At 48.3% G+C, this 26621-nt stretch overlaps 1 protein-coding gene and 1 pseudogene across 7 annotated transcripts in view; both read right to left on the bottom strand.

Annotated features, from left to right (window-relative positions):
- UBE2F (ubiquitin conjugating enzyme E2 F (putative)) overlaps positions 1–25831 on the bottom strand; it is a 55843-nt gene extending 30012 nt beyond the window's left edge. For 2 of the 7 annotated variants that reach the window (XM_067027269.1, XM_067027267.1), the window contains exons 1-3: positions 25659–25772; positions 19390–19523; positions 9888–9917 (exon numbers count right to left, since the gene is read on the bottom strand). In XM_067027269.1, the coding sequence (XP_066883370.1) occupies positions 9888–9917; positions 19390–19507 (148 nt within the window). In that variant the 5' untranslated portion in view covers positions 19508–19523; positions 25659–25772. Of the gene's footprint in view, positions 1–5676; positions 5743–9887; positions 9918–19389; positions 19524–25057; positions 25467–25658 lie in introns of those variants that run through there. The other 5 variants (XM_059051274.2, XM_067027266.1, XM_067027268.1 and 2 more) reach the window with 5 other exon arrangements.
- Positions 21227–24535, bottom strand: LOC131748920 (small ribosomal subunit protein eS19 pseudogene; annotated as a pseudogene).
- Positions 25832–26621: the final 790 nt, after the last annotated feature.

The raw sequence follows: 26621 nt of genomic DNA, 5'->3' as shown, positions 1-26621 counted from the left end.
CCTCAGTTTTACCTGCGAGGCAGAGGGCAGAAATCAGTGCAAGAACAGTATATATCGGACAACATGTCACCTACTCAGCCGTAAGCAGAGACATACTGCATCAACACAGTTCTTGCAAGTAGCAAGGAAAAGAGCAGTGAATGTTTCCCTAACAAAAGTTAGCTGCTGTGAAGGCAGATAACTGTCTCAAGAGCAGTCACCACATATCTATTATACATGAAAAGAGAAGAACTGCCACCTGCATTTCCAGCATTATTTGAAAGAAAAGATTCCATCAAGAAAAAGTCTGTCCCTCATGATGGGTATCCATATAAAGCTAAAAATCAACCTGGAAAGAACCAGGGATGAGAGTACACATTCTGCGTCTGAAACCGTGACATATTAATAGTAAACTACACACAAACTACTATGAGACTGGGGCGGTGGTCAAGCCAAAGGCCTGCTTCAGTGCTCTGACCCATTTCCGTATCTTTTAACACGTCCATGATTATTTAAATGTTGTTCCAAAATGTTCATGTGTGGAACCAAACCTGTGTTTCAGGCTTACTAATAACCATATTTCTTTGCTCAGAAACTGGGAATCTTACTTTATTTCACACTAAGAAATTTTTCCTTCTATAACTCCAAAGCTCTGAAACAAAGCTTAGAATAACTAAGAACCAAACATAATGGGGATAACAGACAAAACAATTTAAATTTCATGACTCAGTGTAAGGCGCACTTTTATTATCATGCTCATCAGTTAGGGAGTTTTTATAAATTAAATGTCAAAATTAAGAAAACATGACAAATCTAATAATCAACACATTTAAAAACATACTTACATGAATATACACATAAATATACAAGATTTACAATGTAGCTATAGGATTCCCTAATCAGAATTTTTAATATATATAAAAATAGTAAAAAGGATGTTATTAACCATTAAAAAAACCTCCCACAGGGACTTCCCTGGTGGCACAGTGGTTAAGAATCTGCCTGCCAATGCAGGGGACACAGGTTCAATCCCTGGTCTGGGAGGATCCCACATGCCACGGAGCAACTAAGCCCGTGCGCCACAACGACTGAGCCCGCGTGCCTAGAGCCTGTGCTCCACAGCAAGTCACCGCAATGAGAAGCCCGCGCACCACACTGAAGAGTAGCCCGTGCTCACCACAACTAGAGAAAGCCCACGTGCAGCAACGAAGACCCAACGCGGACAAAAATAAATAAAATTAAAGAACAAAACAACAAAAAAACAACCTCCCACATATCTAATAAAGAACTTATACCAGGTATATAAAACTTACAACTCAATAATGAGACAAGCAATACAATTTTTACATGGGTAAACTATTTGAATAGACACCTGAACAAAGGAGATATACAGAGTAAGCAAGCTTGGGAAATGATGCCCGACATCTTTAGTCACTAGGGAAATGCAAATTAAAGTCACAACGAGACACATACCTAACAGAATGGCTAAAACTGAAAAGACTGCTAATACTAGCTATTGGCAAGAATGCGGGGTAACTGGAATTCTCATTCATTGCTAGCAGGAATGCAAAATAGTACTTTCATTTTGGAAAACAGCATGGCAGTGTTTTATGCAGTTAAACTTCCTCTTATCACATAACCTAGTAATTGCGCTGCCAGGAGAAATAAAAAACATTGGCAAACGAAGACCTGCCCACAAAGGTTTACAGCAGCCTTATTCACAATGGCCCCAAAGTGGAAATAACACAAAGGTTCATCAATAACCTGTTATAAATAAACTGGAATACACCCATACAAGCGAATACAGTCCATCAATAAAAAGATACAAAATACCACATAGATGAAACTCAAAAGCATTATGCTGACTAAAATAATGTAACTTATACCTCAATCAACACTGCTTAAAAAATTTTTTAAAAATCAATCTAAGTTTCCACCTTAGGAAGGTAGAAAAAGAAAAGCAAATTAAACCCAAGGTTTAAGGAAGGAAATAATAAAGAAAAGAACACAAACCAATAAAATGGATAAACTGAGAAAAACAAAAGCTTGCTCTTTGTAAAAGATCAACTGGATAAACCTCAAGCTAACATGATCAAGGAAAAAAAGAGAAGATCCAAATAAACCAACATCAGGAATAAAAACAGGGACATCAGTACAGATCCCCCAGACATCAGAGACTAATAAGAAAATATTCCAAACAACTTTGGATGGTCTGAGAATGCTAAGAGCAGTCTTACTCATCATAGCCAAAAGCTGGAAAGAATTCAAATGCCCATCAATAGGAAAATTAATAATTACGTCATAGTCATACAACAAATACCGCTACCCACAACAATACCCATGAATTTAAAAACATGTCACATGAAAGAAGCCAGAGAATAAGAATACATAATATGATTCCATTTATATGAAATTCAAGAACTGACAAAACTAATTTATGGTAAGAGAAATCAGAAAGCAATTTTGGGTGGGTATCAGGGAGTGAGGAATTGACTGCAAAGAGGAAGAAGGGAACTTTGGGAATGCTGGAAATATGTTTACTGGGATTGTGGTTACACAGGGATATGTGTCCATTTTGCAAAACTTATTATGCTCTACATTTCAAGTTAGTACATTTTATTGTGTGTAATTTTATACCTCAGCAAAATTTATTTAAAAAGCAAAAACTAAAATTAAAAAAAAAAAGGTCCATGGTCCCCTCTGCCTACAAGCCACCATGTCACAGTGGGGGCAGGCTGAGGGGACCTCCACAAGTCAACTGGGCAACTCGGACCTGGCCCAGTTTTTCAAATCATCCCTCTAACTTCACAGAGGACCCTGGTGGTATTTCAGCCAGTCTTTAGATTTTTGCTTTGTTTTGTTTCATTTTACTTTCTAGTATTGTTTCTTGTTTTGTGAGTTGATGTGGGGATCATTTTCCTTCTAAGTTCATTTCTTTTCTTTTCCTCTATCACCAAATTACATTTCCATCTTTTCTCTGAAGAGTACCTTTATTCCCAAGCATGAGGGACATTCCAAAAACAAACAAAACTATAAAAATGTTACCAAGTACGAACAGGAACTATCTTGCCAGGAGCCAGATAAAGAAGAGCTTTGAGGGCTTCCCTGGTGGCGCAGTGGTTGAGAATCCGCCTGCCGATGCAGGGGACACGGGTTCGTGCCCCGGTCTGGGAAGATCCCACATGCCGCGGAGCAGCTGGGCCCGTGAGCCATGGCCGCTGAGCCTGAGCGTCCGGAGCCTGTGCTCCACAACGGGAGAGGCCACAACAGTGAGGCCCGCATACCACAAAAAAAAAAAAATTCAAGTGCAGATGCAATTCTTCCACCCTGACCACCTAAATATCTAGATATTCTATATTACTGAGTTTTCAGACTCAGCCCCAGTATTACTGGCTGCAAATGAGCCAGTTTCAATACCATCTGCTCCATATACTGTTAAAACTTTACTACTTAGACCTATCTCTATAGTTTTTCTTTAGTAACTATGAAGAGCATGACTCCAAAAAGTTTTTTAAAAAAACAGGATATTGGGCAAGTTTTTAGGGTTGGCAGATCTCCAAGTGAAGCCATGCTTCACTTAATAACAAAGGACAAGAGCCACAGCAGCTTTCTGAGTCACTGACACCACAATATACGGGCACACACACAGCACCTAAAGAGCACGCCACACAAAGCTCCATGTGTGCACTTCTACAAACATAAATGCTCAGGTACTAAGTAGTTACAGGCACCCAAACACAAATTCCTTTTTTACCTGATGGAATAGAGAACACAAAAACTGTAACAAACAATCGTGCTGCAGTTTCAAGAGTAAGAACATCAAAGATGGTGTCATAGACATAATCTCAATAAGAACAACATCCATGTAACTTAGTAAAAAAAATTCAGTTAAAAAACAAAAAAAAAAGAAAGACTTATCCAGAGGTTGGTTGGACTCCACACAAACTCACTCACGTAAGACAGTAATAAGCCTGGCAAAAGCAAACAAGGTCTCTGAATAGCTGAGAATCACAAAGCTCTCACAAATGCCCTAAAAAGGCAGAGAGAAGAAAATATTTTTACTACAAACACACAAGTGTGAGACTACTTAGTAAACAGAGAACCAATCTTAATTGCCACAATTTCTGAAAATACCCTGCATTGCGTAACAGTAATAGTAACTGATGTTCATAACGGTGCCCTTCGGCCACCTGGAAACAGAGTGTGCTCGGGATCCCTCACTAAAAAGGGCAGAACTTGCAATGTGTTTATGAAGGTGGTCAAAGAATGGTTAGAACCTCCATCACTTCACAGTTAAAAGTCCTCAGCTTCAGTCCTCTCTCGATGGCAGGCTTGTGGAGCGCCCGTTTCTGACAACGATGTTCTGATGTTAGTATCTCTACCCTAGTGCTCACTCATCTTAGAAATGGAAACGGTACCAGACTGAATTTATGGATACGCCCCAGAGTCATTTGTAGAACCACCACACAGACTAAATGAATTTTTTTTTTTTTTTTTTTTTTAAGTACATGGGCCTCTCACTGCTGTGGCCTCTCCCGTTGTGGAGCACAGGCTCCGGACGCGCAGCCTCAGCGGCCATGGCTCACGGCCCAGCTGCTCCGCGGCATGTGGGATCTTCCTGGACTGGGGCACGAACCCGCGTCCCCTGCATCGGCAGGCGGACTCTCAACCACTGCGCCATCAGGGAAGCCCTTAAATGAATTTTTTAAAGTTTTCAAGCACATTTTGAAAATGGGATTTCTCCTGTTATAGCATAACATCTTCCATGGAAAAAACCCATCCTACCTGCAGGGAGACAATGCCAGGGCTTAATTGTGGGTTCATTACCACCTACTGAAATTCTGCACTCTTTCACTTTTTAATTAAATTAGCTAGTTAGTGACTCATTATTCTCAGTTCCTCACTCCCTTTCCCTCCCCCAAATAAAACAACACCCTCCACAACACTGCTTCCCCTCTTGTTAATTCCCTCTGTCCTGCTTCTTTCCTTCACCACCCAGCCCACAGCTGCTCCACTGGCCACAGCACCCACTGTCAACGTAAACACCGGAGGGCTGCACTGCAGAAACGTGCAACTCCCAGAGCTGCACTAAAACCAGGAAAAACCCAAGCCCTCCCTCTAGCTGCGCAGCGTGACCAAGGAGAAATATCTACCAGCCCGGAGCACTTGGAGCTTGGACACTTGATCAGTGCTAACAAGGACAGCTGGTAATCTGCTTGCTTCCTGGTGCCGGTAACAGGCTGGGCTGAAGTGCCTCACACCCATCATCTAGTTAATCCTCGCAATGGTCCCATGAGATAGGTTCTATTTGATCCCCACTCTGTAGCTGGGTAGGCTGCAGCTGCGAGGTTATTAAGCAATTGAACCATGGCCACACTGCCGCTAAATGGCCGAGCAGGATCTGAATCCAGTTATGACCTCAGAGCTCACACTCTCCACCCGACCCCAGGAGCCTTCGTCGTCATTTGCTGGGGGTGTTAACGTCTGCGCCCAGTTACTGGGTACACACCACAAGCCTCAGAGCACTTCCCTATGCTTTACTGGACTACAGCATGTATCTCGTCTTCATATGGAATGGTCATACTGTCATAACTTTCGAAAAGTTGGAGGACAAATCAAACCAAATATAGATTTCGAAAGCCTTTGGAATTTGCTGTTTGAAAATCACTTTAATACTTACACATGTGAGAATATTACCTGGGGTGACAGTTAGCTGAAAGCAATGAAGCTTGTTTGGATCAGGAAAATACACTTTACACGTACCTGCAAAAGAAACAGGCCGTCATGAAGGTCTGACAGTTTGCAGCAGTCCCTCCATTGAGGCTAACTTTGAAACACATGGGAAAGTTTAAGGGTGCTGAGGAGTCTGCAGATTAAACCGGTATGTTTCTCCTATTTGTTTAATAATAATTATGCCAATGTGCTGAAGTTGCAAACCAGTGATATTTGCTATGTGTTCTCCTCCTTACAGTTTTTTGTTAGTTCCAAATTGGGATGTTATCTTTAATCCTTTAAATGGTCCCTAAAAATAGAGATCTTTCCATTAATTTCAAGAATAATGCTACTTTACTTTGAAAAGAAGAAACCATACCTCAAGGAGATTAATGTATGTGGGTAAAGGCTAACTAAACATAGAAAAACCAGAAGAAGAGCCCAGGCCAAACTTCTGGTGTGTTCACCCAGCACCACAGTCATCTGTACCCACCGCAGCAAAGAGAAGTTAAAAGCAACTGTGCCAGCTAAGGTAGCTCACACCCAGACCACGGCTTTTCTTTTTTCTATTTTTTTTTAATGTCTTCACAACCCGACCGATAATTCAGCTTGGTTTGCTGGTGACAGGATGCTCTGCTGACTTGGACGGCAACGCTTTAAGCGCATGGGCCCGGCACCAGAACGGTCTGGATCAGGAGACCCAAGTAGTTCCACTGGAGAAGAGCTACTGCAGAGGTGCAGACAGGGCAAGACATCCTACATCTGCCTCCTTCAGACAAACGATGCAGAAGAGGGGTAAATACCCAAGGGATAAATACAGAAGGAATGTGGAGGGAATATACATAGAAATTGTCTGTATTTTATAAACCTGGAAAATATTATGCTAGATTCCTTGGGTCGTCTGCTATTTCTTACATGTCCTGATGAAAATATTTGCCTAGTTTTACATGGTATGAATTTTCATCAAAAATAGGACAATTCAAATTTAGCCTTGGAAACAGCCTTAGAGACCATCTAATCCAACATCTCAATTGTGAGAGATGACATGAAGTTCCAGAGAAGTTCAGTGACCAGCCCAAGACCACACAGGTTATCAACAGAAGGAAGTTTAGTTCCCAAATTAAAAACTAGTTCATGCCTCATTTCATTATTTCATGAACATGCCAGAGATGACACATAAAAACAATGCAGAACTGTTAGTGGGGTTTCTTTTTTTTGACTAATCCCTCAGAAAAATCGTTGCAGAGTGAAAGGTAACTCCATCTAGAAGAACAGGAAAGGGTCTCAGAGATTACATTGTCATATTCCTTGTTTTCAAAATAAAGAAACCAGGGGCCAAAGAGTTCAAGGCTTTCACCCAAACCACACTGTGTGGAATAATTTAAATGGCATTCGTTTTTCCTAATCTCAACTTGGAAAGATAAACACCATTTTTCTAGTGAAATATATGTAACAAAAACATATGACAAGGGCTTAGGAAATGTTTCATTGATTAAAGTTGGCAGCATCCATTTGTTTTTAATGTCTAGTATTCTCCTTTGTTTGTTTTAATAAAAGTACAGATGTAGAAATCAATCTTTCTAATATAGACTGGCCCACCAAGAATAAAGAAATTATCGAGATGGATTAAAAATAACAATACAACTTCTAAAAAGAAAACCAAACATTTTAAAGCTAAAAAGAACTCTTAAGTTCTAACAATGACAACAAAAGGTTAAAAGTCAGCTTCTTGTTTCAGTTCAATGCAGCAGCTTTATTATTTATTTATTTATTCATTTATTTTATTTTTTGGCTGTGTTGGGTCTTCGTTTCTGTGCGAGGGCTTTCTCTAGTTGTGGCAAGTGGGGGCCACTCTTCATCGCGGTACGTGGGCCTCTCACTGTCGCGGCCTCTCTTGTTGTGGAGCACAGGCTCCAGAGGCACAGGCTCAGTAGTTGCGGCTCACGGGCCTAGCTGCTCCGCGGCACGTGGGATCTTCCCAGACCAGGGCTCGAACCCGTGTCGCCTGCATTGGCGGGCAGACTCTCAACCACTGCGCCACCAGGGAAGCCCCAGCAGCTTTATTAAAACTCCAGAACTAAGCTTTTCCTCTCTGCAAGCACAGGCTAAGGCTCTCACAGTATCTCTGTCCATCTGAAAGAGATATCTTCTACTTTTTGCAAACAGAGAAACCTCTACAAACTTGCATGAACAGAGCTCCAAACTAGTTCTGAATCATTACTAAGCAGCACTGCTATATGGCAAGTTATTTTGTTTGCCTTAATATTTTAGAAAGATTATTAATCAGATAGTAAAGATCTATTCTTTGGTGGTTTCTTGTTTCCTCTTTAGTGAGCTGCATACTTTTGGAAAGCCTGGCTTACTTGTATAAACTGATTTATATGTCCCCCCACTTTGAGAGAATAGGCAGGGAGAAGAAGAGAAAGGAAGCATAGAGCATGTAGCTTTTAAAATCTGACATCTTAGCTATAAGGGCAAGAAAGATGGGGCATGCCTTTTTCAAACCTAAGGTTTTTAGTTAAAGTCCTGGTTTGAAAGCCAATTATAGTTTTATTGTTTTTAAACCAAACATTTAGATAAAGCTAAACTATACTCTATTAGTTACAAACCAACAATCCCTGTAAGATTAACATACAAGGACAAAATAAATTGGGTGTAAGTTGAAAGTTTTTTATGGTCTTTTGATTAAATGTCTGCATGTGTATATATGTTCAAGATGGAGGGCCAGTGGGAAGATACGATGGGGGTGGAAAATAGAAGGATTACTTCATTTTCCTTTTAAATTGGACTTTATTAGATTATTATATAATCTGAAAAGAATAGAAAAGAAGAGGGAGAACAGTATAATGAACCCATCACCCAGCTTCGGTATTTTACTAATCTTGCTTCGTCCCTCCAACCCACACACACAAGTTATTTGTTTGTTTTCCTGGAACGTTTTAAAGCAAATCATTTGTAAATACTTCAGTAGGTGGAAAGATAACCTTTTAATAGAAATCCAAGATATTTCCTTCTAGTTCTGACTAGAAGAAAACTTTGAAGTAAAAAATCCAGACATTTTTGACTCACACTAAAATATATTTTATAGCACAACCCACTATACTCATATATAAATACTATATATTAAAAATAATTGTTCAAGGAACAATATGTACTTACCCTTACACACTGATTACACAACCACTTAAGGGTTGCGCCCCACAATTATCTTTCCAACTTTAGGTGGAGGTTGGGATGGGCCCTCTCTCACCCTGTGTCAGATGGCCTCCGTATCAAACTCTCGAGCATTCGCCCAGACTAGGAGACCCACGTATAAAATAGTTCACTCATATTGATAAATATATTCAGCCTTAACCAAGTATAATGATAAAAAGTTCTAATTTCAAAAAAATACTAAAATGGGGGCTTCCCTGGTGGCACAGTGGTTGAGAGTCCGCCTGCCGATGCAAGGGACACGGGTTCGTGCCCCGGTCCGGGAGGATCCCACATGCCGCGGAGCGGCTGGGCCCGTGAGCCGTGGCCGCCGAGCCTGCGCGTCCGGAGCCTGTGCTTCGCAACGGGAGAGGCCGCAACAGTGAGAGGCCCGCGTATCGCAAAAAAAAAAAAACACCTAAAATGGTCTAAGCTTTCAGAGTTTGATGGTCTTACAAAATATAATGGCTTGGGAAGGCATCAATGATAGGGGAAAAAAGAAACACTGACACGTATCACAGCAGTTAACTGGCTGATAAGCAAGCCTGCTCACGAGTGAGGCCCGCAGTCAGTCCCTGTGTGCTGGGGCGAGGAGGACCTAGCAAGGTGAGGCGACCTGTGGACATCAAGGCAGCACAGCTGTCCTATCTTGGGCACAATGATAAATTACAAATAAGCACTTTTTGGGCCAAAAACATGGTACTGTCACTAACAAAAATAGGACCATCCACCACTGATTTATATGCCTTTTCACTAAAAGAGGACGTGGGACAGAATGCTGTGTAAGAGGAACAAACCCTAACCAAACGCACCTCTGCAATAGTAAGGAGAGGAAGTACTGCCGTGCTACATTCTCCTTCTGATGAGAGCCTCGAAAAAAGTCCTGTTTATTCCTAACATACGTATAAAACGGCATTTTTGCTATGCAAAGTTATCAAAACATAAAACAAGCTTTTCCATGCAATTATTTTACAGCATTTAATGTTTGGGGATGCTATACTTACAAGGTAAATTAGCTTCAAGTTCTGCAACCTCTGTAGAAACAAAGAGATTATTGTTAATATTAGTCAATTGCTCCACATAAAATCACCAGCTCTAAACTGGCAATTCCCTCCAGAACAATGAAGAAAACAAACAAACAAACACTGAATTAACAGAAATCTACACTTGGTCTACAGTTTAGACTTTAAGCCATGAAGTTGCTTTTTTCAAAGATACAAAGTGACTTGCAGGATGCCAGCAAGTGCAGCCAAGGGCCCTTGAAACTTTACTTCAGCGTGAATGAAAGTTACTCAGAATTAACATAGGAATTATCTATAGGTAAACAGTCACTAAAGCGTTTTCGAAAATCTTGTTCCCCCAAGTAGTGGAACTACTGCCCTCGAAATCTGATTTATATTTATATCTCTGCCTCTTCCAGTTTTTCCGGATCTGTCTTCCCGAGAGGGCTTGCCCAGTTTGCGCTAGAACTTTTCCAGTGAGAGAAAACTCTCTACCTCCTGCTGGGCCCGTGTGTTGCCCTTGCCATATGTGGGCAAGCCGATACCCAAGGAGGCCTCCTCCTTAGAGCCACATTCCTTAGCCCCAGTACTCTCCTCCGGGACCTCTTCTATCAGTCACTCATTCAGCATTCAAGCCCAGCAGCCCTCTGCCAGCACAAAACTGCAAAGCTCCCATAGATCCTGCTATTAACGAGCTGAGGTCTGGGGAAGCACCCAGAAGAAACCGGGCAGGCAAGTCGTCTGTGCCTCTGACACGACATAATGTGCTCTAGCGACTCTCCAGCTGCGGAGACTAAAGGAAGGAGGAGGTTTTCAAGCTGGGCTTTAAAGAACCAGTAGAATTCAGTCCCACAGAGGTGGGGAAAAGGGTATTTCAAGGAGATAAGTTAGCAATGTGCAAAAGTATAGAACGCAGACAAGCACAGAAACCAGACGGTATGCAGTGCAGCCAGAGCAATGGGAAACAAGGTGGAAAACCAGGGCCAGGATGGTGGAGGGCCCAGAATTCTCAACTTTATTCTGCAGCAATAGGGAGCCAAGGGAGATTTCTGAACAAAAGTTTCTAAGCTTTGCCTCAAGAGGACACGTTTAGAAAAAGGGCAAAGTGGAGGCCAGGTGACCCGTGAGGGGGGTGCTCTGAGAGGCAGCAAGGACTCAGCAGAGGTGAGGAGAGCCAGCGTGCCTGACAGCAAAGAGGACGGAAGGCTCTGCCAACTCGTGTGTGTGGCGGGGGACGGAAGGCTCTGCCAACTCGTGTGTGTGTGTGGGGGGGAAGGCTCTGCCAACTCGTGTGTGTGCGTGGGGGGAGACGGAAGGCTCTGCCAACTCGTGTGTGTGGGGGGGACGGAAGGCTCTGCCAACTCGTGTGTGTGTGTGTGTGTGTGTGTGTGTGTGTGTGTGTGTGGCAATCAGAGATGGCACTGGGGTTTGAGGGGAAGTTGAGGGGGGCGGGTGGGGGAGTTGAAGTCTGGGTGCACGACCAGGGCTGGGGAGCCCCTGCAGAGTGATGCCACCTGACGTCATGAGACCAACAAAGGGGAGAGACTGGTGAGAAGAAAGAACTTTGGCAGAAAGCAGAGGACAGGAGCAGGGAAAGTCACCGATGAGAGACAGGAGGCAAAGTAGGAATGATTCAGTAGAGAGGACAGACTGGTCCGAGGGGAATGAGGCCTGAGGTAAGGCCGTGGGATGTGGATCGGACCCTGCTGAGGGCATTCAAAACAACAGGAAGGTAAGTGGAAAGATGAAGCCAGTCTACAAAACACTAAGAAGCAAATGACTCCTTCAAGTGCAGAGGGTGTGGGGAGGGGGGGAATGGGTGGGAAGGGAGAGGCCACAAGGTTTGCCAAGCCGAGTGCGTTAGTGGGAAGATGGCAGGTGGGTGTTCTGAGGCCAAGGGTTTAGGAAAGGCACAGGCCTCTGACATCAGCTAGTCGAGAATGTGGGTAGAGACAGGTGGCCCACTAACTGTATTAGCTCTGGGTTCCAGGCATTTGGGATGGGTATCCAGAAAAGTGAGGTGAGGCAGAGGAGGGAGAAGCTGAGGACTGCAGCCGGCAGTCTTGTGTTACGGCATACACTAGAATACATGCACTTCAAACAAGAGGATGAAGAGCGCACGGAAGGCTCACTAGCACCATATTCATAACGGCCACGGTGATCTTCAGTTTCGCCTTTCACTCTAGCAGGGCGTGGGGTAAAGAAACACTCTGAGGCCACCCGCCCCGGCCCTCTGACCAGGATGGGGTCCAAGCCAGGCTCTGCTCCAACAGCCCACACAGGGCTCTCGTTTTATCAAAAGAGCACACCTTTTATCAAATGAGTCATGCATATTAATCACTTTTAAATAAATGTTATCCATGTAATTAAATCTAGATGGTTTTAAGATGAATACTATTTACATATTTATTATACTATTACTTAACTTTTTGTTGATAAGAATTCACAAGAAACTCTTCTTGAGGACCCTTCTTTTGAGAGACTGATGCTGGCCGCTGGAACCCAGTGTTCTCTGGCGGGCCTATCCTGACTCCTGTCCTGAGAACTCTGGTCATTCAGTTTTACAAAAACCCAGTGAAATAGAAAGCATGCCCAGAGGATGTGAAATGGGGCCACATGACAGAAGTGAAAAATTTGAGAAGAAGACAGTCTACCGCCAAGGAACAGGGAAGAGGTGAGGCCCGGACACAGGAGGGCAGGGATGCGCTGACCAGGGTGCCGTGATGACGGAGCAACAGAAGCGGATCCTGCATTACAGGGACCTAGTGTGGGGATGAGAGGCTCTAGGCCAGAGGATGCCTCACTGTGGGACAGGGATTCTCCGCCCGGGCTGCACATAATCATCTGGGGAATTTTTTTGCTTTTTTTTAATAAACAGCTTTGGTGAGGTACAATTTGCATACTATAAAACAGACCAACTTTAAGTGTATAATTCAATGATTTGTAGTAAAATTTGGAGCTGTGTATCCATCCCCACACCCTAGCACCTGCTGAGCAAACCCTGCCACCCCACCCTATCCAGACCAATCACCCCGAAAGTCCTAGCTGGGGCCTCGGCCTCTGAATGTTTTATTCCTCCAGGTATGGGAACTGCCGTAGGCTACTCTGGCAAGCTAAACTATTTACACACAGCTAATTTACACTGACGGATCCAATAATTTCACATCGTGGTCTAGGATTACACTCCAAAGAGGAGAACCCTCAGACCTAGTCCAGTGGTGACCCCCACCACAGTCAGGGCCTCTGCAGACTTCTGGTCCAAGAACCAGTGTGGGCAAGGAATACGACCTCGGGGGCAGAGGACTTCATTAAAGATCGCTGGCTAAATTTTAGCCCAGCCTGGTACAGACGATAAACGAACTACAACGCAGTGTTCCTCTCAGGGAGTTGTCACAAATGACAAGTAGTTTGATGGCAAATAATAATTTATTGACATCGCTAGTAATAACCTCAGAATCCACCTACATGTAGACTATGACCAAAGAAACCAGTGATTTGCTTTACATGTTCAAGAGGCCTCTTGGCAAAGCAGCAGTCCTTCCCTGTATAACCTCACTGCCCAAAGGACACTACCCCCACCTGGAAGGTAACAAGAAGTTCAGATATTTTTAAACTGCTACAGTCTCGCCTGTTCCAAAGATGCTAACACCTCTCCGGCTCACCGGCCCAGGCTTTGGGGAGGTACCTGGCACCTTGCACAATTAGTGGCTGCACAACTTCCTTCTGAGAAATTAGACGCGTTTCCTTTCTAACTACAGATCAAACCACGGAGCCCACTTGAAGCATGACTGCCCTGAAACATCAGATTACAAAATCCACCCCGTTACCACAATGGCCCCCCCACAGCACGTACTCATCCCCTTCTGCCGTAGGCTGCCCACGACACAGTGCTCTAGCTGTTTCCGCACCTCCTGCCACTTGAACCTCTGGGCCTTTTTCGTGTTGGGGGCTGTAGATTCTGACCCAGCCCTGGGACCCCAGTGCCCGGGCCTGAGCTTGGCACACTTGGAGTGCTCAGGAAATGCTCAACAAACAAGCATACTTGCCAGCAGGGTGGCAGTACTCTCAGTGTGAAAATCCTGAGGCACGAGGAGCCTTCCTCCTCAGACAGTTGGGGACTGAGGCATTCCAAAGGTGCTGTGGGCTGAACCGTGTCCCCTGCCCAAGTTCTTATGCTGAAGCCCTAAACCCCTACCCACCATGTGATGGTATGAGGTGGGGCCTTTGGGAGGTAATTAGGGTCAAATGAGGTCAGGAGGGTGGGGCCCTCATGACGAGATTCGTGCCCTTATGGGAAAAGACACCAGGTGCTTACAAGCCAGGAAGAGGGCCCTCACCAGGAAGTGAATCTGCCGATGCCTTGATCTTGGACTTCCCAGCCTCCAGAACCATGAGAAATAAATGTGTACTGGTTAAGTCCCTCAGTCTATGCTATTTTATTATGGTAGCCTGAGCTGACTAAGACAAAGGCCAATCATAGATGCAGATGGTTCTTAGCAAGAGCCAGCTCTGAGCCCCATCAGGTAACACCAGGCAGGGCAGCTGTGCCCTTTGACCCAGGTAGAGCTGGCAGCTATGTCCCATAAGACTTGATTACCTCTTTCCACCTGAACCACTACCTCTTCGATCTCTTGAACTAGAACTTTATCTCTTAGCCTCCTGTCTGTCTTTACGCCTTGAGCACCTCTTCTGCACCACCAGCATCCATGCACAGTGCCCTTATGGGGGAGACACTTGCCGCAGCGGCATCATCCTATCCCCAGAGATGGCATGGCTACTGCCCAAGAGCCCCACGAAGCCCCCCATCAGCCCTTCCATTCAGTCCAAGGGCCTTCTAGCAGCAGAGTGCAGGCCCAGAGTACTCATGGCCCCCTCCCTCCACACTCTGGGGAAGATAGGATGTAACCCCGAAAACCAGCACAGCCCCCATAGTAGTCTCTGGGAATGGAGCCCCAAGGCCTCGTATCACCCTCTTTCAACGTGAGCAGACAAAGCTGACTTGAGCCCTCATGTGTCTTCTACAGATCCTCCCTGCCCACCCCCATTCCTGGGCTATCCGGCACACCCGAGGGCAGCCAAATTCCCTGGGCAGTTTCACTGGTGTTTAACTGTGTGGCCAAGCATTTAAAGGTTAGGCTTGGGCCAGCTGCCTTATTCCATGTTAGTACAACTCCTCCTCTTTGGGCCACTGCCCTCGTTTTTAGAACACATATTGGAACACACGGCCACAGCTTCAAACGCTGCTAAAGGCTCTGAATACCCTGCCAACATGACAAGCCAACCCTGAGCCCACCTCCAGAGTCCTGGGCAGGGCCTGGCATGGAGAGAGCAGCTCTGGAGAACAATAAATGGTTCTCTTTCGCCCACTCTTCCAGGAAGCGCCCTGAACCGAAGCCGTTCCTATACCACATGACCAGACCGCTCATGTGGACACAGAAGTGCTCACCCAAAGGAGGCCCCATGTGGCACCTCGTGGAGACACCTGCACCTTGGATGCTGGGAAGCCCACACAGGTGGGCAGTCAGGCCTCTCTGCTCTGCAGAGTAGGCTCAGAGTATGGAGAGCCGCCACAGCTGCTGAAACAAGAGAACACCAAGAGCCACGTGGAGCACAGGGGTTGATGAGACAATGGCTGTAGATTCATTCTCAACTCCAGACCTGGCCCTGAACTCAAGTCAGCTCAATTCCAAATCTCCACATTTAGCAAAAGCTTCCTGCCAGCCTGCCTGGAGCCCCTTGAGGTCTTCAGGGGCCACTAACAGGAGGCTGGCACACCCCAGGCACTAAAATCTTTGTCACGTGAACAAGTCAAAGGACAGGGAGACACACAATCGTGTTCCCGTTATATGAAAAGTGCCAAAGCTTCAGACAGACAAGAAAGTAGGTCATTCTGCCCAGAGGCTTTTTTGGAAGGTGGGGAGCATCATCAGACTCAGAAATTGATGGACTCGGGGGAACCACAAGGACCCACCAGAAAAGCAGTGCCATCCGCCCTGTGGCTGAAGCACTGGTGACGGCTCCCAGAGAGGCCCAGACCTGAGCTGGGGCCAAAAGGAAATGTGCAGATCTTAAACTCTCTCTCCCCAGTGTCCCCCAACTCCCAGGATTCAGGGCAGACAGCAGCCCTCAGTCCTCGCCCAGAAACACCTGATTGTTCTATACCCTCCAGGGACTGCTGCTGCAAGCATCTCTCCAGTTCCAGCCTGGAGGATGTCCTTGAGAATGACCCCAAGGGTGCAAATGAAAAGCTGGTATGGCCTAGGTGCCAGTGTGGTAGAGCCTCACACTGGCCAGCTGCTCCGAGACAGGCCACAGTATTCCAGGGACAGCTGACTCCACCCGTCCTCTTCAGAACTGGGCCCACTATCTCAAGAAAAAGAACAGGAGCTTCAGTTTTGCAGCTACCACTAGCCCTCACCACTAGGGACAAGTGTCTCTGTCAACCTCCGATCTCCCATGTTAACCTTACAGCCATCTGCACCAAGCCAGATCTCCACCACGTATGGTCAATCAAGCATGGCAGTGGACCAGCTAAAAACATATTTTTGCCTCTAAGTGTCTATGGTCTTTCCTCTGGGCGATGGACGCATGGCCCAGATGCCGTCTCAGCGAGGGCTCTCAGCAGATGGCCTTCAGCTCTCAACCCTTCCAGGGACTGTGCGGGCTGCCCAGAGCCCCAGCTCAGGCCAGACCCATCTGACGACTGGTCGAGCAGAGCAGGAAGGCCTGCCCATCCCACCTGGCTGGGGACAGCTTTGAAGGGCCACACTTGCTCTGGAGCAGAGGCTTCCACGGGGCCTTCGTCAGAGCTCTCCCTCCCCCTCTGCCTGCTCCTGCTTCCTTCGCCACCCTCCACAGGTATCAGTCCCAAGGATACCTTTTAATAACTACCGCGCACGCCAAATTCCCCACTCCCGGGAACCCAGCCCGTGGCACTGGGTCCCAAAGACACATTAATACACTGTTCTACTACTTACTGATCCTCATGGGTAACATTCCCACGAGAGCCAAATCCACAGCCCCAGCCCCAGAGGACAGTCTGACTGTAGCAATCTCGCTGAACTCAGACAACTGACTTTTCTCAAAGTACCCCCAGGGAGTCTCAGCTAGAAGCGACCCTCACGATAGCTGCCCCTCCCAGTGCCTCACCAGGCCCACGACAGCCACGGACCCCGCCTGGCTCCACCTGACCATCAGGAGTCCCCAGAATGAAGGCTGCTGCGACATTCTGAAGGAGCACTCTAGGTGCAGCCCAAACAATCATCAGCAATCAGAGCGCTCTTTATTACACTATTACGCTCTTGTTACAGCTTCCCCTCTCTGGTCAAGGCCCACCCTTCCTCTCCATCTACCCTCTACCACAAGCCCAAACTACGCACCACTCAGTCAGCCCAGCCCGCACTGGCCTGGCCACCCCCGAGGCAGATGGGGAGAGCAGGCCACATGAGGGGCGTGTTACACTGAGCCTTGCTGCACAGCCACCCGTCAAACTGCAAGTGCCCTGGGCCCAGAGACCTAATAATCCCCAGTGTCTCCGAGAGAATGGAAACAGGTGGCCTCTCGAGGAGGTTTTGCACCTCTCCTTGATAAGCCTCACAAAATCAAAGGACCTCAGCTGGGTCCTGTAAACCCAGCCAAAGACATCTCCTGTCCTAGGAGCCGGGGCAGAGTGCAGCTTTATGGGCCTCAGTGGGCTCCCCTGGGCCGCGTCAGGGCCTCGAGTCATTTGAGAGCTCTCAGGGAACCCTCGAGCAGGAGCAGGTGTGGTGGAGCCTCTGTGCTTCCCTGAATTCTCTTTTCTGTGGACTCACACTTCTGTTCTGCTCCTTCGGTTTCTGCTTGCTGGGTCTGTTCCCCAAGTGCCTGCCCTACCCCCAAATGTGGGTCTGGCTGTCTTGCTGCAATAAAGCTGCGACCTGGGCAAGTTTTTGAACCCCTGAGTCTCAGTTCTTGAGCTGTAAAATGAACCACCCACCTGGCAAGGCTTAGCAAAAGTCAAACAAGAATTGCCCCTATAAAGTACCCAACAGAGGGCCTGGCCCCAAGTGCCCAGCAGACAAGTGCTGCTGTCAACCCTAACGAGGAGATGGCAAAGAAGATGGCACCATCTATTTGCCAGCTTCCCACCTGCTCCTCCTCAGCTGCAACCCCCTTCCTCACCGCAACTCCCCGGCATTAGAACACCCTCCCCTCGAAGGACTTTGACCCATGCATCAAACCCCTTCCCTGGCTTGCTTGGCTCCTGGCTTCCTCTGCAGATGGAACCCTTGAGCCAGCATCCAGGGAAGAGACTCAAGTCCTATCAGGCCACCCAAGTGAGGGGCTGCAGCCCAGGCCACAGCCCCAGACGCCGCAGGGTAAACTTTCCTGTGTTGTAACAAACTAAATACAGTCTAACGCTCTCCCTGACACAGAAGGTATTTTGCCAAAATGTCAAAAACGATTCTGACTCCATCTTTAACCTATCACCCATCAGGCTGGGAAAGCCAGAGCTCAGTCACGATCCAGGGGCTGAGGGAGAACAGGGAAGAGTACGCCACAGACATCTCCCTGAACCCGGCGCCTCCTGTTCCCACCCCTTCCCTACTCAGCCGGGCTTTGCTTCTGAGAAGGCCCAACACGGGGCATTCATAAACGCCAGGTCTCCCACCATCAGATCTGCTCCTGGACATGCAGATGCCAGCCACCCCCACCGTGTCCACCTAACACAACATGAAAACAGACAGTTCTAACAAATCATTTAACCCTCTGTGCTTCCTAGCTCCTTATACTTAAAAAATGTAAACACGTGTCATAAAGTAAAGAGTGCTCCTTCAAGGCAGAAACTGTTTGGTCTTTCGTAGTCCTCATGACCCTCGGAAAGTGCCTTTGCACTCAGTAGTTGTAAATCTGTTCAATGAATACATGCAAAAGTTCCACACAAACACTCGCACAGTCACACACACACATCACGTAACCCTTCTCCAAAGACTACTGCTCTAGGACACTCTATTATTAATTCTGGGACAAGAACCAATTTTGCACAAGGCTGTCCTCAGGCTGTGAATAAATAAAAGAGAGAAGGATCCTAAGAGATTACTGAACTCCACTCCCTCCCTTTACAGGTCAGACACTCTGGTGCTGAGGAGTCCAGAATGGAAGAACCTCCCCAACTCCCCACCCCGACACACACACCGGCCGGATGACGACAGCACCGAGACCAGAGTAGTCAGTCTGCTGGTTCCTAGTACCTTACTCCTCCTCCTAGCATTCTGGCAGCCCCTACAGAGAATATCCCAAGTGTACAAGACACACCAGCTTTAATACCGTTTTCTTGCCATCAGCATTCCCATAGTGTGTGCGGAGTACAAAGTTCTTCTGTTGTATGTGACAGCAATTATATTTCAAAATATTTTCAAACAGGTACTTCTATTCAGCAACAGGCTGCTTCGTACCCCGGAAGAGCCTCCAGCCAGACTTCATTTTGTTACGGGGTAGAAAAACAGCTCACATGGATGGTCATTACCTTTGACAAGCAGTCTGTCTCTCACAGAAACCCGCCGAGTGGAGTCGGAGGCCGTGGCTGGTGCCCGGGACCCTTTGAGACCGTCATCCCGCTTCAGTTTGCTTGCCAGCGTCAGCATCACTGCTACCTTTATCCTGAAAGGCCAAAAGCAGGTTAAGACAGTGACTGGACAGTGAAGACAAAGACGTAAGGTGGTTTTTAATATCTTTCCCGTAATTTAGTTATAGAAAAATTTAGCATGCAAGATACATTAATAAGACTGCATTCCTTCCTAATGAATTTGGATAATCTCTATGCCTCTCTAAATCTAATGTTTTAAAGCATGAATGAAAATTTAACAAGGGAGAGCCAAGCATTTAACACTCACTGGGCACCAGGCACTGGGATGTAGCAGTGGCAATGCTCCTGGGCGCTCATGGTCTAGGGCAACCTCCGCTGACGGGCCTCACACAGGCCCACCCCTGTCCACCGGTAAGTCTGCCCATCCCTACTGTGTGGACCGTGCACCTGAGGGTGTGGCCCCGGGGCCTGGCGCAGCACAGACTGAAGGCAGTGTCCACCTCTGGTAAGGAGGGAGCACCGCAATGCTTTCTTTCCTCCTTCCTTTAATAAAGATGTGGCTAGGGGCTTCCTTGGTGGCACAGTGGTTGAGAGTCTGCCTGCTAATGCAGGGGACACGGGTTCGGGCCCTGGTCTGGGAAGATCCCACATGCTGTGGAGCGGCTGGGCCCGTGAGCCACAACTACTGAGCCTGCACGTCTGGAGCCTGTGCTCCGCAACAAAGAGAGGCTGCGATAGTGAGAAGCCCGCACAAAGCAATGAGGAGTGGCCCCCACTTGCCACAACTAGAGAAAGCCCTCGCACAGAATGAAGACCCAAACAGCCAAAAATAAATAAATAAATAAATTAAAAAAAAAAAAAAAAGATGTGGCTAGAACCTTAATAAGCATCTTCACATTTATGTTGTATTGTTATTTACAGTGTTAGGCAATAGCAACATAATTAAGTTATAATTAATGCTCCAAACTAGATTCTTTTCACTTGGCTACTTCCAATCCACCTATGTTTCAGGTTCCCTCACTGACAGCTCACTGGGAAGGATAATAAAGACCAAAAATAGGTGATGCACCTGACTGCTTCGGAGAAAGGACTGAAGATGTCAGCAATGTTTACAGAGAGAACTGTCCTCTAGAATCTACCTTCTGTTTCTAACATAAACCGCCATTCATCTGACAGGCCTCCTAACTCTTCTTGCTTGCTTTACCAGTTGGAGAGGAATTCTGGAACTTTTTTTTTTTTAATTTTAAAATTTTATTTATTTTTATTTTTGGCTGTGTTGGGTCTTCGTTGCTGTGCGCGGGCTTTCTCTAGTTGCAGCGAGCGGGGGCTACTCTTCGTTGTGGTGCGCAGGCTTCTCACTATGGTGGCTTCCCTTGTTGCGGAGCACGGGCTCTAGGCGTGGGGGTTCAGTAGTTGTGGGGCTCATGGGCTCTAGAGTGCAGGCTCAGTAGTTGTGGTGCATGGGCTTAGCTGCTCCACGCCATGTGGGATCTTCCTGAACCAAGGCTCGAACCCGTGTCCCCTGCATTGGCAGGCGGATTCTTAACCACTGTGTCACCAGGGAAGCCCTGGAACTTCTTTTGATTGAGGACAAAAATTGGTCACCAGCTCAATATTTTCATAATTTCCTTTGTTGCTTTAATGTAATTTCCTTTCAATACCACTCTGATCATTTTCAAAAAAAAATGATCTAAAACTTCCAGATGAAAAACATGACCTAAGCACAGAACCTTTAGTTTGAAGCCAAGATCTTGGTTTTTTTTGTTGTTTGTTTGTTTTTACGAATGAGGCAATTTATTAACCCAGCATCATTTGTTCTGATGCTTCTTCTTGGCAGCTGCCACCTGTCCAGCGATTCTGTCCAGATCTCTCTGTCCCTGAGGTGCTAGTTTGTGGCCCCCATCTTGGTCCTTTTCCACCATTTTCAGCCCCTCCAGGGCTTGGAGGCCCCGAGGGGCCACGCTCTTGGAGCCTCTGCTGAAGTGGCTGGGCATGACACCATGTCTCTGACGCCCCCCATACATCTTGGTCATGACACCAACCCCAGCGCCGCTCCGGAGGTACAGGAGACGTGCTGTGGGAGCAGCTCGTGTGTAGAACCAGTTCTCATCGTAGGGAGTGAGCCCTTTATGCTTGGCCAGCTTGACAGTGTCCACCCATTCAGGGACTTTCAGCTTCCAGACTTTCTGAGGAAGGCTGCCAGAGCTCTGACGAATTCCCGCTGGTTCACGTCTTTTACAGTAAACTCCAGGCATCGTGCAGCCTCTGCACTGCCAGCCAGGGGCTGAAGCCAAGATCCTGAAAGCCAAACTATAAGAATAACTCTCCCCCCATCAGTATTTTTAACCATTTTAACCCAGGTCCCTCACATAGCTTTTCACACCATCTTCTGTGTATTCCCCCACCCCACAAAGACTATAAGATTTAATTTTGTATTATTCGTACCATGAAAACAACATATTAAATATGATCTTCTGAACTGTACAAGACCTATGCACAAACACATACACACACCTAATCCCTTTAAGAGTCACTGGTCTAGGGCTTCCCTGGTGGTGCAGTGGCTGAGAGTCCACCTGCCGATGCAGGAGACACGGGTTCGTGCCCCGGTCCGGGAGGATCCCACACGCCGCAGAGTGGCTGGGCCCGTGAGCCATGACCACTGAGCCTGCGCGTCCGGAGCCTGTGCTCCACAATGGGAGAGACCACAACAGTGAGAGGCCCGCGTACCGCAAAAAAAAAAAAAAAAAAAAGTCACTGGTCTAGGGACTTCCCTGGTGGCACAGTGGTTCAGAATCCACCTGCCAATGCAGGGGACACGGGTTCGAGCCCTGGTCCAGGAAGATCCCACATGCCACAGAGCAACTAAGCCCATGAGCTACAAATACTGAACCTGTGCTCTAGAGCCCATGAGCCACAACTACTGAGCCCACATGCCACAACTACTGAAGCCTGCCCGCCTAGAGCCCGTGCTCAGCAATGAGAAGCCACGGCAATGAGAAGCCCATGCACCACAGAGAAGAGTAGCCCCCGCTCACCGCTACCAGAGAAATCCCACGCAGCAATGAAGACCCAATGCAGCCTAAATAAATAAACAAACAAATAACTAATTTTTAAAAAGAGTCACTGGTCTAAACGCTTCCAAAGATAGTTCTATTACACATAAGCGCTCACAAGCTCCTAGAATTTCAAATCTGGGAAGGACTTCTCCCCTGACTCCCTCTCTGTTTTATGGATGTGGACTCTGGGACAACCAGGGCCCAGGAACTGGGTTGTCTGAGGCCACTCAGTTGCTAGAAGCGGTCACCACGAAACACCAGGTTCCCTCGTGTAGATGATGGGAATGTTTTTATCTTGAATGTGGTGACGGTTTCAGGGGTATAAATGTACATCAAGACTGATCAAATTGCATACTTTAAATATGTACAGTTTAGAGTACTTCAGTTATCTCAATAAAATTGAAAAAAATGTGAAACCAAACCATCGCTAGTTTTATTATTCCCACTCTACCTCAGGTGGACCCACGGAGAGAACCATCACCGACGGACACACACCTTCCCAGCTTCACCCAGGGCGGGGGGACTAATGGTTCGGTTTACCAAGCGCCCTCACAAGGGAGGGCGGGGGTGGGTGGGAGGGGCGGAGTCGGGAGCTCCTGTGGAGGCTCCAGCCCACAAGCTACCAGACACAGCAGCACCAGCTAGAGCCAGCCACCCCCGCCGCCCGCTCAGTGGCCCCCGAGTGATCCTGCCAGGAATCCCTCAAGCAGATCTGGATCCCAAAGCAGTGACTGCCTCCCCAGCAAGCCCACTGCCAGGCACCCACACCTGAACACATCACTCTCACCACATCGATGGGGTCGCCTGATGGTGGGCCAAGATATGCGTGTATCACGAAGTCCCCTTGGTTTCTATCCTCTAGCTGACCTTGGTAATACAAACACGGCAAGCAATAAAAGCACGGCGTGTGTAAAGAGAGTTCTGTAGGCACTACTCTAGGAAAGTCTCAATAAAGAGCCCAATAGAAAGGGGAGTCCTAGGGCACATGATTGGTCCACACCCAGCTCCCTGCAGAGCCACACTGAAGGAGCTGCTCAGAGGATCCTGGCTAGACTCACTCATACAAAGAAAGGCTCACACCAAGACACTCTTCTGAGGACTCTGCTTAATTCTCTTATACTCCTACCCCACACTGAATTCTTCTCTGTGCGCAGAGTATGCCCCATACTCAATTCCATTTAAAGTCAGATTCCTGGTTTTCAATCTTCAACAAGTTTGTGGCCCTTAATAAAATACACTGGACACTGACTATGCAAGATATAAAAAGAAAACACTGGTGTTCTGTTTTCTGTAGAAGACAAAACTTAGTTTCCTAACATTCTAAGAAATCTAAGTATATAATGACCATCTATTTCTCCATCATCTGTATCATTTTCACACACCACTTTAGGGATAAACCAAAGGCCTAATTGGGGAATGCTACACAGCTGTTAATTTAACTCTATACAAAGAAATCTAAACGAAAATAATTATTCAAGCTGTCAGGTTAGCTGAACACCTGCAGTTTGCTTCAGAATTCTCTTTTCTTTCTTCAGTATGCATGCTTCACCCCTTGAAGACCTGATTTAAAACTAAACTTCCCCTTTACTGCAAATTACACTTTGACTACGGCAGCATTTTCGGTAACAGCACCCTCAGTCTCTAAATTCCACAAGCTGTAATTGGCCCATTTAAGTTCTTCCTCTGGGTGGGACTTGCTCGCAGACTGTTCAAAGAAGATTCTGATGTGCCGTATTTACTAGGCTCATCATCGAGCAGTACTGACTCAGTGTTCCTGCCTATAGTGGCAAAATCAGGCCCTGTCACCCGTGCGGGGGCCAGTCAGCTCACGGGGTGAGGAACTCCTCATTTACAATTCTTCCTGCCCTGGACAAGTCCCAATCTAAGTGTAAAGATGGAACTGCAGGTCACTAGGGGACAACCAACTTCTCCAGCCAAAGAGGCCCAGATCAGGACACAAAAAAGTCCACACCCCACCCTTCTCCTTTAGAATGCCAGGGCCTAAGGAACCTCCCACCTGGCTCCATGGTTGGCTGACTGATGACCTTTGGAGCCCAACCCTTTCACTTGAGCAGTAAACCTGCCTCCTCCTGCACTGCCTACTACCTGAGCAACAGGTAGGTCCAGCCCTGCACCACTTAGCCGGGTGATGATTTCTGTCTTTGAACATCTCCCCCACCCGTGCCCTTCCCCTGACTTCATCCCCTTACTCAGTCATGAATCCTCTGCACAGGGTAGGTGGGCCTCCTCCCCGTTCCTCAACAACACCCCGCTCGTTTCTGGAAGCTTCTGCTCACTCTGACATCCAGGTCTGGAATGCCCTCCGTCCCTTCACCACCTAATCCTGCTGCTTCCTTAGGATAACATGACTTAGGATAAATGACTATCCAGATTCCTATCTCTCCTCCAAGAAGCCTTCTCCGGCCACTCCAGTCCATCCTGACCCCACTCCGGCGCTGGAGGAAAGGGAGAGGGGCGGACCCGATCCCCTCGTGTAACGGATGAGGAAACTGAGACCCGGGAGGGGGGGCACACCCAAGATTACACACCAGACTTGGCCGTACGGATCGGTCCAAGATGTCCTCCCAGCTCCTCGGCCCCGAGAAGACCCTTCAAACCAGCCGTGGTCGCCCCCGGTTGTGGGGAAGCCGCAGGCAAGTTGGCGAGGCGGCAGCCGGGCTCCTCCTCACCCTCAGCGTCTCCCTGGCCTAGCCCGATTCCCAGACGATCAGGAGTCCGGCTGCCTGAGTCCCAGTTCCGCTGCCTCTGGCCACGTCGGGCCGGTGACCTTGGGCCCACTCGGCGCTGCGTTTCCTCCCGGACAATGCGGCTCGCAGCTCCCCCGCGACGGCGGGCGCGAGCGAGGCCGTGTGTGTGCCCGGCACAGGTCCGGGCTCGGGGAGCGCTGCCCCTGGAGCCCGGCCGCGGCCAGCGCCCCGGACCCAGCCCCGGGCCCCCCGGCCCACGCCCCGCAGCGTCCGCCCGCCCTCCGGCCCCCGACGCCCGGCCGTGAGGAGCCGCACGGCCTGTGGCGGCCCCGGCGCCGCCCGCCCTCCGGCCCGCCCGCCGGGTGCAGCGGCGCCGCGGGAGCCGAGCCACCCTCCAGCCCGTGGCAGCCCCTCGCCCGCCGCAGGGCCGCGCGCTCCTCACCTGGACACCCCGAGACAGGCGAGGCGGGCCCGACGCCCAACACCATGCCCGGCCGGCAGCGGCTAAACGCAGCCCCTCACAGCCGCACCGGCTCCGGGCGCCGAGACCGGAAGTGGCGGGGCGGGGACTCGGCCGCTCTCGACCGCGGCGGCCGAGACTGCAGAGGGCGCTTTAAAAAAAAAATTCAAAGCCCCGAAGAACTTTATTTGGAGCCTGACAGGCGAACAGCAGAGTGCGCCGGCCGGGGCTGGGCTCTGCAGCCGGCCTCTCGGGCCTCTCTCATTGGCTGCGGGCGCGGCCTGGGGCGGGCACGGATCTAGCGGCGCGCGCTGATTGGCCAGCGGCGACCGGGGGCGAGGTCGCCCAGTCAGTTTCCGAGCCTGCGCGCCGAACGGCCGGGGGGCTCTGCGCGGTGTTCCTGCTTGCTTTCGTTTGGCCGTGTGCTAAGTCTGGGCCTCCGGCTGAGAGGATCCCCGCGCAGCGTGGCCTGCAGGGGCTGCTAGGCCGGTACTGACTGCCTCGGTGGATGGGGCGCCCGCTGTGTGCCCATCACAGTGCTCAGGATGCAGAGGAGCGGCCGCCCCACAGCCCGCAGTGTCGGGAGTGAGCGGGGCCGGGCGGTGAGCCGTGCAGCCACCAACCCCCGGGGTGCTCCGGGGAGACTGCAGTGGAATGGGTGGCCGCTTTTCTTGTCTTACGGTTTTCATGCCTTGTTTTAGCTCTTACGCTTTTGCAAAGTACTTACTTTAAAAAATCTGTTTCAAATTGTTCTAATTTCTAGCTCGTTGAATACAAATTATTCTCACGTCCATTCGCGTCCTGGTGTGGTTAGTAATAGGCGCTCTGGCAGGGTCAGGTAGGGCTCCTGGAGGAGTGAGCCATCTGAGAGAGGAGGTTCACCTCGTGGACAGGGACAAAAGAGCCAAGGAGTTAGAATTTTATTTCCAGAAGCCCCACTGATAG

Source organism: Kogia breviceps, chromosome 2 (assembly GCF_026419965.1).
Source record: "Kogia breviceps isolate mKogBre1 chromosome 2, mKogBre1 haplotype 1, whole genome shotgun sequence".
Lineage (NCBI taxonomy): Eukaryota > Metazoa > Chordata > Mammalia > Artiodactyla > Physeteridae > Kogia > Kogia breviceps.
Note: the sequence above shows the minus strand (reverse complement) of the source record. Positions and strands in the feature narration are given on the sequence as shown.